The sequence below is a fragment of the Desmodus rotundus genome, chromosome 7, assembly GCF_022682495.2.
Source record: "Desmodus rotundus isolate HL8 chromosome 7, HLdesRot8A.1, whole genome shotgun sequence".
Taxonomy (NCBI): domain Eukaryota; kingdom Metazoa; phylum Chordata; class Mammalia; order Chiroptera; family Phyllostomidae; genus Desmodus; species Desmodus rotundus.
In genome coordinates this window covers 12,724,366-12,737,337 of record NC_071393.1, presented here as the reverse complement: position 1 = coordinate 12,737,337, position 12,972 = coordinate 12,724,366, and the positions used below count along the sequence as shown (strand labels likewise).

At 51.5% G+C, this 12,972-nt stretch overlaps 1 protein-coding gene across 9 annotated transcripts in view; it reads right to left on the bottom strand.

The window, feature by feature from the left end:
• The window catches only part of CABIN1 (calcineurin binding protein 1), a 133,159-nt gene that overhangs the window by 57,153 nt on the left and 63,034 nt on the right, over positions 1 to 12,972 (bottom strand). For all 9 annotated transcript variants that reach the window (XM_053927765.1, XM_053927764.1, XM_053927766.1 and 6 more), the window contains one exon: positions 2,183 to 2,365. In XM_053927765.1, the coding sequence (XP_053783740.1) occupies positions 2,183 to 2,365 (183 nt within the window). The remainder of the gene's footprint in view (positions 1 to 2,182; positions 2,366 to 12,972) is intronic.

The window sequence follows — 12,972 nt, the reverse complement described above, 5'->3', positions numbered from 1 at the left end:
CCCCAGCTCCCCTCCTGGCCTCACACCCTGTGACCAGCCACTGGGAACATCTCGCTCCCTGTTGCCACCCCCCACTATCTCCCACATCCTGGACACACTCCCTGCCCGCCTCCCCCTCTGGCTTCACCCATGTGCTCTCAGCCCTCAGGACTTTCGGTCAGTGTCCACTCCTCCTTTAGGCCTCCCCGCCCCCAGGTGGTGTGTGCAAAGCATGTCCTGGGCCCACCTGTCTGCTGGCACTGATCCCACCAGGTTTACGTGTGAGTGTCTCCCCCTGCCCTGTGGCCCAGAGCCTAGCACAGGGCCTGGGGGCCGTGTGAAGCTGACTGAAGGACTGACGGACAGGTCCTAGCTCGTCTCCTGTCACGGGAGCTCAGGAGATCGCTGAGGTCTCACTACTCTCCCAACAGCAAGTCCGTCAACTGCGCTGCCCAGGAAGAGCAGGGCTCAGAGGGGAGGCGTGAGCCCACGATGGTTCCTTCAAGCCCACCAGCTGCTGCAGTAACTCGTTCTATCCTAACCTTCTTCACCATGGCCAGCCCTACGCACTATCTGCTTAAGCCACTGGCTCTGAACGGAGGAGGGAAAAGGCAGCGTGCTCCTCACCTGTCTGGAAAGGCCTGTGCAGGCTGGGCCGGAGCAAAGCTGACCTCCTCTCCACTCAGCAACACCCCCGCCCCCCTCACCTCACCAGGAATGGGGAGAGGCCTGTGACGACATGACAGCAAGCACAGCAGTCCGCTGCTCGATGGGCCAGACGAAAGGCCTCACTTGTGCGTTAGTAAAAGTAACCTTAGTTTTGAGACTGATGTGAACAGCCGCCGCTGTATTAGAGGGTTGGGACCACAGGTCACTTCTTCCCTCCCCTTGCAAGCCCCAGGAGCACTTCCGGCAGCTGTGGGACGTTAATGCTGGTGTGGGACGTTAACGCCGGTGTGGGACAGCATCCTGACGGCCTGGGGAGGAGGCAGGGTGTTGGCCTCATCTCCAGAAGGGGCCCGGGGTAGGTAGACCCATGGCCCCTTCCACGGCCCCTTGATCCTAATGGGGACAGCTTGTCCACTCTACAGGGCGTGCGGCCTCATCCCCTTCATCTAAGGCCAGCCGGGCAGGCTGGCAAGGCGCAGAGAGCTGGGAGAGGCCACCCCCAGTGCGAATGTCTCTGGCCGCACTGCTGCGACTACATGCGACCTCCTGAACCATGACTCCCCCATCCGGGGCCTGGGCAGCGACTTCTTGGGGCTAGGTCCCGGACACTGGGGTAGCCAGGTCATCACCAGCCTCACCTGCCCACGTAGCCCACCCAGAGAGGCAGCATGGGGTACAGTAAAGGGCACAGAACAACCGTGGGCAAGTTTCTGCTCCACTCTGAATCTCGGGTTTTTCACCTGTAAAATGGGACTCACCCGAGTGTTTTATTTCTAGGGTGGTTATGAGTTAAAACGGGGCCTGTGCAGGACCCCAGGCCTGGGTCTGGACTGTAGTCGATATTGTTGGGCAAGCCACTCTGCGCCCTGGCCCTGGGCAAAGCGGGAAAGCTCTCACAGGCCACGGATGGCCAGCCAGCCGCAGCCTCAGAGCAGCGCAGAGGACGCCCGGTCTGCATTCCATCCCCCGGCAGGCCCGGCTGTGGGGCTTTGGCCACTGATTTCCACAGAAGGGATGTGGAGACTCCAAACTAGCTGGGCATACCCCAGAATAAAGTCAGCCCTACCCCCCACCACAAAAGGGGGATTTTTTCCTAAATGCCTGATATGATTCAGACTAAAAAGAAAACCCATTTGTGACATTTAGATATGAAGGTTTTTAAAATAACCATTTATCAAGAGAGACACAGGGGCACCCACACCACATCACGGACACAGCTTTCCCACTCCGAGCCGAGACAGAGGCCAAAACCACAAGTGCCACTGGGTGCGCAGCACGGGTCAGGCACCATGAGGCCACCTTCTGAGCCGTCTCGTTTTATCCTCATGACCCTGGAGTGGCCTCGGGACACTCCCATCCACAGGAAGAACGGCGGAGGCCGGAGAAGTCAGCACCTTGCCCAGCCGAGGTCCAGGGCAGCATGAGGATGAAAGCCAGGCCTGGCTGGGCCCCTCCACAGCCTGCTTTCTGCAGCGCTGCCCGGGCTGCCACTGGCATCAAAGCAGTTCTGATTCAGTGAGTCGGGTCTCCTTACCTCTTTCCTCTGTGGCCCCTGGGAGGTCTTTACTGGCTGGTCCTGGTTGGGAACTGGGAATGGGCGGCCTCTTCTCAACGTAGGGTTTCCGGGAAGCCTCCAGCAAGCTGGAGGGCTCGTTGAAGAAGTCCTGTGTTGAGCTGGAGTCTGAGAGTGCCACGGCCGTGCTGTCCTGGCTCCGCTCTGCAGGGAGAAGGGGCGGGGGCGGCAGCATGAACCCACCATCGCCAGCCTGGAGGAGCCTCCCCAGGGCGAGCCTTCCTGCTGGAGGCCTGGGGACTGCCCTGCAGAGGAGACGGCCTGCACACAGCCACTCTGATGCTGCTGAGCCCTCGAGCCACTAGCCAAAGGCACCAAGCTCCACCTTGTGGGAGTTTCTTCAAAAAACAGTGTCCTGGTAAATGTTTACCAACCGGCTCTCAGGGGGGAAAAGCCCTCATTTGCAGCATTTATTCATTTCTGGGGTGTAAATACTCCCTGATATCACGGCTGATTTCAAGCTTCCAACGTGGTGGTGTTGAACACAGAGTTGGGAAGAGATGCACAGTAGTACATCGTTACATAGTATTTCTACCATGTAAATGTAACAGGCCTATATAACTAAAGTGGGTAAGAAGTCAGCAAAAACTTTTAATCAGTTGCTAAAGGCCAAGAACGATCTAGCGTAACCGCAGAGATTCCTGGGCACCGCAGACACAAGGGAGGTTGGTACCCACTGTTGACTCCTCCCCTTGGACCTGAGCAGGTGCTGATGAGAGAGCAGGGTCAGGGCAGGGAGGGAGATGGGACAAAACCTCACTGGGGCACAGGCCTGGAGGAGCGGTCACCGCCTGGAAAGGCACAAAGCCCTGGCTGGACCTTTCTGCCGTGAGGAACAAAGCTGTAAACCACCCAGGGAAGGGGAGCAAACCTTGTGGCCTCCAGGGCACAGGGGAAGACCTACTGCAGCTAGAGGAGAGGAAAGGGAAAGCCGGCCCTGAGGGAGGGACAGGAAACACTCAAGCCCCCAAACACTCAAGCCTCCCACCGCTGCGGGAAGAACTAAATCACTGAGACAGACCCAGGCCAGAGACGCAGGGGTAGAGCCCGGCTAAGTCCAAGGCTGAACCACACAACAGAGAACCGACCCTGCCCCTACTCCAGGCCACCAAGCGTGAGCAGCACGTGAAGCAGTCTCCTGCAGGATGGGAGGCCAGCTCGTGGAGAGCAGGTGGAAATGGAACACTGAAGACACCTTCCAGCAAACAAGTCCCCACTCTAAGCACAAGATAGCATCTGAGCAATTTGAAGCTGGTGGTGCATGAAGGTAACCACGGCAACGAACAATAAAGCCCAACACCAGCTCCGCTTGCTGACTAGCCTGCCTCAACTGCCCCCTCCTCCCATGCTTGGAAACAAACGAGGAAAGCCCATTCCAGGCATAAATATTATTTATTTCAGTCTCTCTGTCCTACACATGATACCTGGTGTTCAATATAAAACTGTGATGAGACACACACACGAAAGAACAGAACTGTGAAGAGACATAATAATCGACAGAACCAGACTCAGAGATGGCCTGGGTGTTGGAACCACCTGATGGGGAATTGTAAATAACTATGATTAATATGATTCATGAATATGATAATATGTTAAAAGGCTCTAGTTGGAAAGGTGGACTCATAGATGAGCAGATGGGGAATTTCAGGAGTGAAATGGAAGCTACAAGCAAGAGTCAAACAGAGATGCTAGAAATTACAGGAAAAAACAGTAAAAGAGACAAAGAATATCTTTGTCCGGCTTCTCAGCAAATTGGACACAGACGAGGGGAAAACAGTAAAGACCTGAGGATAGGTCAGTAGAAACAATCCAAACTGAGAGGAAGAGTGGGGGGAAACCAGAACAGTCACCCGAACGACCTAACATACTACTTGTGATCCCAGGAGAAACTGAGACAGAAACAGGGGAAATATTTTACGAGATAATGACTGAGAATTTTCTAAAACTATTGAAAGATGTCAAATCACCAAGACCCTCAAGTGGTCTCATGTCAAATGTCAAAAAAAAAATCACACTTCTGCATCACACGCAAGCTGCTGAAAACCAGAGCCACAGAGGAAAGACACACGCACAGAGGGACCGAGGTAAGAATCACGGCGCACTTCGCACAGAAACCTGCAGGTCACACAGCACTCAAGGGCTGAGCAAAAGCCACCTGCGGTTCCCACAGCCAGAGAAAACCCTGCTCAGAAGTGAAGAGCAGGCTCTTTGAGACAAACAGAAACGGAGGCCTCCTCACCATTAGAGCGGAGTGAGTCAGAAGAAACCTTTGGGGAAAAGTTCTTCAGGTGGAATAAATTGAAACCAGACAGAAACATTAACCTATGTAAAGAAATAAAGTTCCTCAGAAATAAAGTAGTGATAAATACAAAGGATATTCTTTTTCATGTTTTTAATTTCTCTCAAATACTCACTACTGTCTAAAGCAAAGCCAGCAGACCCTTTGGGGGCGAACAGAATATACGTAAGAGCGGAATGAATGAAAACCAGGAGAAGGGGTTCTTACACTGCACAGGAGGTGATGCAGGACCATTTGAAGGTAGGCTGTGATCAATCAGAAACATTTTTTGTCACATTCTTTTTAAAAAGAGGTACAAATGATACACCAATGGTACAGACAAAATGTTGTTGTTAAGAATAAAACACGGGGCCCTGGCCGGTGTGGCTCGGTTGGTGGGAGTGTCGTTCCACAACCAAACAATCACCAGTTTGATTCTCAGTCCGGCCACATGCAGGAGGCAACCAATCAATGTTTCTCTCACACTGATGTTTCTCTTTCCCACCCCCACTTGCCCTTTCTCTCTAATGAGAATAAAAAGAAAAAACAGGAATCAAGAAAGCTTGTGCCACTTAATAGGTAAATCCCATCCTCATCAGGGAAAAAGCCAACATGGCCCCCAGGATCGCCAACCCTCTGCTTGGCTACCTTGAAACCTGGTCTTGGGAGAGACACGAGTACCTAACAGACAATTACCCAGGGTCCACCAGGAGGGCCGACAGGAGCGGCTTGGTGGGCAAACCACTTGCAACAAAACATACAGTCGTCTCAACAAAGTCAGAAGCCTGGACCCTGGGGGGAGATGCAGGCTGCTCCGCTGCTGACTAGGTGGGAGAGCCTATGCCATCGCCATGCTTCCGTCACACTTCAGCCCCTCCCGTGTGGGATGTGATAATTCAGGTGCCCGCTTCAGAGAATTGTCATGAGGATTAAACAGGTTAGTGCAGGTAAAGTGCCTGGCACAGGGCCCGATGCACAGTAAATGTTCACAAAATGTCAGCTCAATTATCACTATTATTACCTCCAAGAACCTGAACCTATTTTATCTCCAGCGTCTCCAACCTCACACTCTAGGGCCTGAGTTCTGAGGGCACAGGGCTTTGCTTATGCCACGCTGGAGACAGCGCCTGAGCAGCACCCTGGTGACGGGACGGGGCCACTCGCATGCACTGACGTGCCAGGACGTCCACGGTGGGCTGCCCGCACACAGGAACACCGAGAATCAGGCCCGTGCCTCCAACAGCTGCCCACAGCCCTGCCCTCATCACCCACATCTGGTCACAGACCAGGGTTTGGGGACAGCAACCTCCCACAGAGCCTTCCTCCATAGCTGCCTTTGCAATGTCCTTCGCCTAGTGACTGTGGGTCATCCGCGTCAGCTGAGCTGATGAGGCGTAAGAAACTAGGATGTGAGGTGCATGTGAGGTGCATGTGAGACCCCTGAGTGACCCACCCAGAAGCTCTGTGTCCCCCCAATGGGGGAGCAGGGACCTAGCTGGACCCCTCTGCCTCACATTCAGTAAGGGGCTCTTCCCTGACTCACCTGAGCTCCCCAGGCTCCGTAAGCACTGACCAGGGATTGCAGACAGGCCTGCAGCCCTCATGAGGAGTCCCAAACCCGAGTCCCCATTTGAGGGGACCACTGCTCTCAGAGAACTGGCGGGTGCCGCCCATTCTCAGTGTGATAATGGGGGGCTGGTGATGACACCCTTCGCTCCAGAGTCCACACGGGACTACTGCAGGGACTCGGAACTCAGCGGGCCCAGGCCTGCACTCCAACCCCAGATGGGCCACTTGGGCTGTCCAGGCCTCCACTTGACACTTTCCGACACATCTGTCACTGTTCTCCTGCCTCTGACGCTAGCATACGCGTGACCCCCACGGGGCCTGGCCTGGTGCCTGGCACACGGGAGTGATGGCTGTTGAGAGCTAGGAAAGAGAGCTAGGCAATTATAGGCATTGCTAAGCAGAAAACCTCTTGAAGGTCACCAGAATAGATAGGGGAGAGAAACAACATTGTCGGCCAAAGTAAAGGTAAACAATACGTGATTTGCAGAGGGCTCATTCTGAGTTATAGCCAATTAGTTAGAGGGCCATAAAACTTTGGGTGCCGGACTCATCTCGGGTCTGGACCCTTATCTTTAAACTGAGGGTACAAATTAAGTGGGACAGGTGGTTCTTATCGACAGGAGACAGGGTTTCAAAAGAAAATTTTAACATCTGGTTAATGTTCCTCCAGAGCCAAGAGCTATGCAGAGATAACAGCAACTCCTGCTTTTGTAACTTGCTTGCTTGCTTCTCACCCTATAAAAGAGCTAGCCTGTGAGCGTTTGGCGCGGCTCTCATCGGAGAGTTCGCCCCTGCGCAGGTAAAAACTTTGTTTGGCCAATAAACCATCTATAAATCTCTTAAGAGTCTGAGTCCGTCAGTTCCTGGAACGAGAGATCTCGCTCTCGCATATAACATTTGGAGGCCCCAGCGAGATTCTCCATCTGGGAACTGAAAGGGAGACCGGTAAGCGACAACGAGGATCCTCATTCTGAGTTTTAGAGGTCTAGACCGGTTTGGATTTGGGCCGGGAGATGGTCCGTCCGGTATAACACCTGGCCAGGGGGTCTGGGCCCTGAGGTGGTAGGTGGGACGCCACTGGAATTCCACCCAGGGGACTCCCAAGGAGGGGACGCCCTCGGGAGTCAGAGACGAGGGGACGCCCTCGGGACGGGGAGCTTGGCTCCCCGGGGAGGGGGAGCTCGGCTCCCCGCGACAAGGGTTTTTTGTCGCGTCTGGTAACAGTTTCATTTTGCGCGCCGTCGCATCTGGAACTAGTTTCGTTTTGCGCTGCGCTGCGCTGCGATGTGTGAGTGTGACAACCGCGGTATGTCTAAATAGGAGTGTGAACATTGTGTTTGATTGTGTGAGGACAGAGTGTGTGGCTCCACGGGCAACAGCCTACGGAGCGTGCGTGGGTCCTAACCTGCGGTTCCTTAGTCTGTCATAGGGCATAACGGCTGGGAGTTTAACCCGGACTCTACGCGGGCAGCCTTAGCTAAGACAGACCTAAGTCCTCAGGAGAGGAGAGGCCAGGCGGACGAAGTGCAAGTAAATTGTCATTTCTGTTTGTTTTGTTTTGTGTGTTTGTCTCAGTTATGTGAAACTAACATGAAAATGGGCCAGCGGGAGTCCACCCCTGAACTCCCCGCTTGATTGCATCTTGAATAACTTTTCTGATTTCCAGCATCGCGCACGCGGCTACGGGAGCGTCAGCTCGATCCAGAGTTCCTGCGGACTCTTTGCCAACTAGAATGGCCCACCTTCGGTGTCGGGTGGCCCGCAGCGGGGACCTTTGATCTCCCCATTCTCTTTGCTGTACAGGGAACAGTGTACAGGGTGCCACACCCAGATCAAATAGTGTATATAGATGTCTAGGTAGATATAGCCTCAGATAGCCCTGGGTACATACGCAAGTGTGAGTCTAGAAACCGGAGGACCTGCTGGACCCCGCAGTAGTCCCTCCGCCCTACCCGTTGCAGAGGCCCGATACCACCGGGCAGAAAGAGGAAACAAAAGAAATCCCAGGAGCCCTCTGCGCCACAAGAGCGGAGGGTGCCTAAACTCTACCCCCCCCCCCACTACCAGGACCTGGGGAGGACGTGTTAGACCCCTTGAATGCGCTCCCTCCCTACCCTAGGAGGGAAGTGCCGCATTCTGCCCAGCCGGAGGAGGGAGGGACACTTAGGAGCCTTCCTCACACCCGAGGGGGAATTAGGGAAGGGGGGGAGGCTCCAGTGTCCCCAGCACCTCCGGCACTTCTGCCACTCCGTGAGGCACCGCCCGGACCGGGTGCCCCTGCCGGAGCACCCTCTCAGTTGCTATATGTTCCTTTCTCCACTAGTGATCTATATAATTGGAAACATCAGAACCCCCGTTTTCTGAGAAACCTCAGGGTTTAATCTCCCTCCTGGAGACCATTTTTAGAACGCACCAGCCCACTTGGGATGATTGCCAGCAGATCTTACAGACCCTCTTTACCTCAGAGGAAAGGGATAGAATACTCTCAGGGGCCGCCAAGGCAGTTATGGGGGAAGAGGGAGAGACTGCAGCGGGAAGGAGGGAGGTGGAGGATATCCTGCCCAGTCAGCCCCCTGACTGAGACCCTAACACGAGCGGGGGAAGGGACGCGCTCCTTCAGTATCGCAGGGCTCTGTTGAGGGGATTAAAGGCAGCCGCTAGGAAGCCCACCAATTTTAGGAAGATTAGTGAAGTGATCCAGGGGAGGGAGGAATCTCCCGCTGCTTTCCTAGAAAGATTACTAGAGGCAGGTGTGGGAGTTCTTGGGAGCAATAGGATATTGCCACCTCTGGATTCTAGGGTTTGCAGAATTGGCTAAGCCTCTCCATGAACTTACGAGGGGAAAAGAGGGAAATATAACTTGAACTGAAAAAGAGAACCGAGCCTTTGAGGTGCTTAAGGCAGCTTTGGTATCTGCACCTGCATTGGCTTTGCCAAATTTAGGAAAGCTGTTCCAGCCGTGGCAGAAAACGGAGGCATTGCAAAGGGAGTGCTGAGCCAGGCTTTAGGACCCTGGAGAAGGCCCGTGGCCTATTTGTCCAAGAGACTGGACCCAGTAGCCTCAGGGTGGCCAGCCTGCTTATGAGCTCTAGCTGCCACAGCCATGCTAGTGAAGGAGGCCAGCAAGCTCACCCTTGGACAGAATTTGCAGATAATTGGGGAGCATCATATAGAGAGAATTTTGAAATCCTCTCCTGATCGCTGGTTGTCTAATGCACGGCTAACTCCGTACCAGGTACAGTTGCTGAATCCCCCAGCAGTCCAGTTCCTGAAAAGCGCCGCCTTGAATCCAGCCACCCTGCTGCCAGCCCCTGATCCAACCATCATGCATAGCTGCCATGAAATATTAGAGCGGGTCACAGGTGTGCGCCCAGACTTGCGGGATGAGGCATACGAAAAACCAGGGCTCACTCTGTTCTCGGATAGCAGTAGTTTCCTTAGGGAAGGGCAGCGGTACGCGGGGCTGCGGTAACCACGGAAACTGAAGTCATTTAGCAGCAAGCCCTGCCAAAAGGAACTTCAGCCCAGAGGGCGGAGTTGATGGGGCGTTTGCAAGGTCTAATCTTCAAAAAGCTGCAGGATATCCCTGCATATCTAGGATCTTTGAGTAGAAGATGCCTGTACTGGTAGGGACTTTTGGCTGCCACGTATTGAGTTTAAGTGCTGAGTAAAAGGTTACAGTCCTTCCCAGGGTGGGAAAGGAGCAGGAATTAAAGGTAAACTGTAGTTAAATCTGGATAGGCAAAAATATATAGAAAGATTGTGAAAGTTTTAAACCTGGAGGAAAGGAAACCTCAACTACTTGTTTTCTAGTTTTATAGGAATGTAGTTTCATTTTGCTTCCGTTTCTAATCAGAAACCCCCTGTATCTGAAGACCTAGTTAGGGTCACCTGAAAACCTAGCGAAGGTTGCCTGTAACCGGTTGGAGAGAATGCCTTTGCCACTTAGGACCCAGGAAGGGTCATTTAGGCCTGATGTGTGTTTCAGCCTGAGGCAAAGGAGCATGTCTCTGTAGAGGCCCCAGTAGACGCACTGGTGCAAGAGGATGCCTCTACCTATGTACTGTTCTTATAGAACTCTGTCTATGTTTTAGATTTTGTTCTGTATCTTCTCTGAAAAGAAAATTGAGGATTCCAGGGATAGTTAAAACTTCACACTCTGTAGGAAAGTGAACAAGGGAAAGTGCAAGATATGTAAATGAAGATGTATGAAAGGATACAGAAGGTTAGTGGATGTTGCAGAAGGTCTATGGGAAGCTGTAAAGATAGAAGAGGGTTTGTAAAAAGGTGTGTAAAAGGTTATAAAAGTTTGTGAAAGTTTTAGAAAGAAAGTGTGTAGGGCCAGTAATAGAAGGTATAAGGCATAGAGATGCAATCTTAGTAGATATCAGAAGGAAAAGGATTTTCCTTCGCACTTGGTATTTTTCTCCCTACTTGATCCCTCCAGAATTTGGCATTCTGAAGGAGTGAGTAATAGCATAAGGTTTCTCTGCATAAATCCATTAAGACCAGTCATTAATAGTTTGTTAACCGATGCTTTGACTGGAATGTCACGCCTGAAGGAGGCATGTCTGGGTTCTGGTTGTCACCAGGAAGCCCTGAGGAACTGGGATTGACTTGTGAAGCTAGCAAAAGCCCACGAGAAGAAGCCTGGTACCTTGGTTAATTGTGCGGTTCGTGGCAGTCTTTCCAAGGAAGGAACAGAGGTTGCTTTCCTGAAAGACGGCTAAAAAGGAACCTGTAGGCACAATGGAAGCCTCAAGGATTTAAGTAAAACGACTGGTACAGGCGAAGCCAGGTGGCAGATGTGTGGCTCTGCTTCTATGCCCTGAGGGGCAGACTAAAGTCAGTCTAAAGGTTCCCTGAGTGAGTTCCAGCAAAGTGAACTTAAAGATCATAGGCGATCCAGGCTGCTCTTAGTGTGTTTATGCAAATAAACAAGCTTCTTAATTTCATTAGGGACAGAATTGATACTATAAAGCTTATAGTGTTGTCCCAACCATACACTAAGTTACCCCAGACCGACTGGTCAAGGGTTTGACCCATCGTCCAAGAGAAAGGGGGGAATGTTGAGGCCAGGCTTGAAGAAATTAGTGCTGTTGCAGCAAAACAATCACCAGGTTTCCTGTTATGAACTTAGAAGGAAGCCGGGCTACAATGAACTCAGTACGGTCGGCGGAGGGTTAAAATTAGCACAGCAAGTAATGCAGGACATGGGAAATTTTAAAGGGTTTGAGCGGTCTGTAGGCTTCACTTCAGAGCTTATCTTCCCTTTTCTGTCCTAATAGCCAAGACAGAAAGGGCCCAGAGATCTGAAAGGAGGGAAATCCTGGTATATTCCCCTCAGCCCGAGCGAAGTGTAGTGAGCCACAGGGTTTTGGATAGGTGTAGCATGTCTCATACAACTTCCTCCAGATGAGCCATTCTTTACCTAGGTGCCTGCCTTTGTTATTCAGTAATTATGATTTAACTGTGCCTTCCAACTCTCTTGCCAAGTCTGTTTTCACCTCCAGAATACGACGAGGATGTCAACTGTCCAGTAAGGCCAGCCTTTGGACACCGAGCCTGCAACTTTGCAGTGACAGCCAACTGACTTGGATTCTGTAAGGTCCTTCCCCTTACAGGAAAGGACTCCCTCCATGCTGCACCCCCTTTCAGGGCACCCCTGACCCAAGGTTAGGTAGGACAACGTCCATGTCCAGCCGGAAGCAGTTACAAGAAGATGAGACCTTCGTCCATTGTCCTTTATATAATTATAAAGGGGTTATATATCTGAAAGGAAGGATTGAAGCAGGGTGCAGCCAAGAGGAGGGCCCCAAGAAGGGATTTGTAATAGGATCCAGAACTCAAGGTGTACCATTGTTTGCCGCCAATTTCTTATCCAGAGTTTTGTGTAACTGGGTACATAATTCCCCAAGTGTATCTATGCAGGAAACCCAGATTTTGTTCTCCCCTCCAGGACTAGGGAGAAGAGAGTTCCCCTTATACCCATAGTAGCCACTGTGAGGATCTTAGGGTCCACCGCACTCAGTGCTGCAGCCCTCATTCAGGGAGAATTAGAGTTGAGACAGCTTTTGCAGATTTTCTCTAAGGACATATCTCTGCTGCAAGATCAAGTAGCTTATTTAGAAAGACAGGTAGATTCATTGGCAGAAGTAGCTCTCCAAAATCGGAGAGGATTAGATTTATTGTTCTTAAGGAAAGAAGGATTATGCGCAGCATTAGGAGAAACTTGTTGCTTTTATGATAATCATTCAGGGATAATTAGAGATAGTATTAAGGTCTTAACCCAGAGACTGAAAGAACAAGAAAAGCTAGAAAAACCAACATAGTACACAGGAATCTATAAGATGTCCCCATAGCTGACTACCCTGATTTCCTCTATTAGTAGGCCTTTATTAATTATACTCCTGTTTAACTTGTAGCCCCATCGTCATTAATAAGCTTACGTCTTTTATTAAGGAAAGGATAGAGACCATCAAGCTGATAGTATTGGCCCAGCCCTACACTATCCTTCCCCATGAAGAAGATGATTCAAGGATTTGACTCATAAGTGCCAACAAGGAAATGGGGGAATGTTGAGAGCTAGGAAAGAGAGCTAGGCAATTATAGGCATTGCTAAGCAGAAAACCTCTTGAAGGTCACCAGAATAGATAGGGGAGAGAAACAACATTGTCGGCCAAAGTAAAGGTAAACAATACGTGATTTGCAGAGGGCTCATTCTGAGTTATAGCCAATTAGTTAGAGGGCCATAAAACTTTGGGTGCCGGACTCATCTCGGGTCTGGACCCTTATCTTTAAACTGAGGGTACAAATTAAGTGGGACAGGTGGTTCTTATCGACAGGAGACAGGGTTTCAAAAGAAAATTTTAACATCTGGTTAATGTTCCTCCAGAGCCAAGAG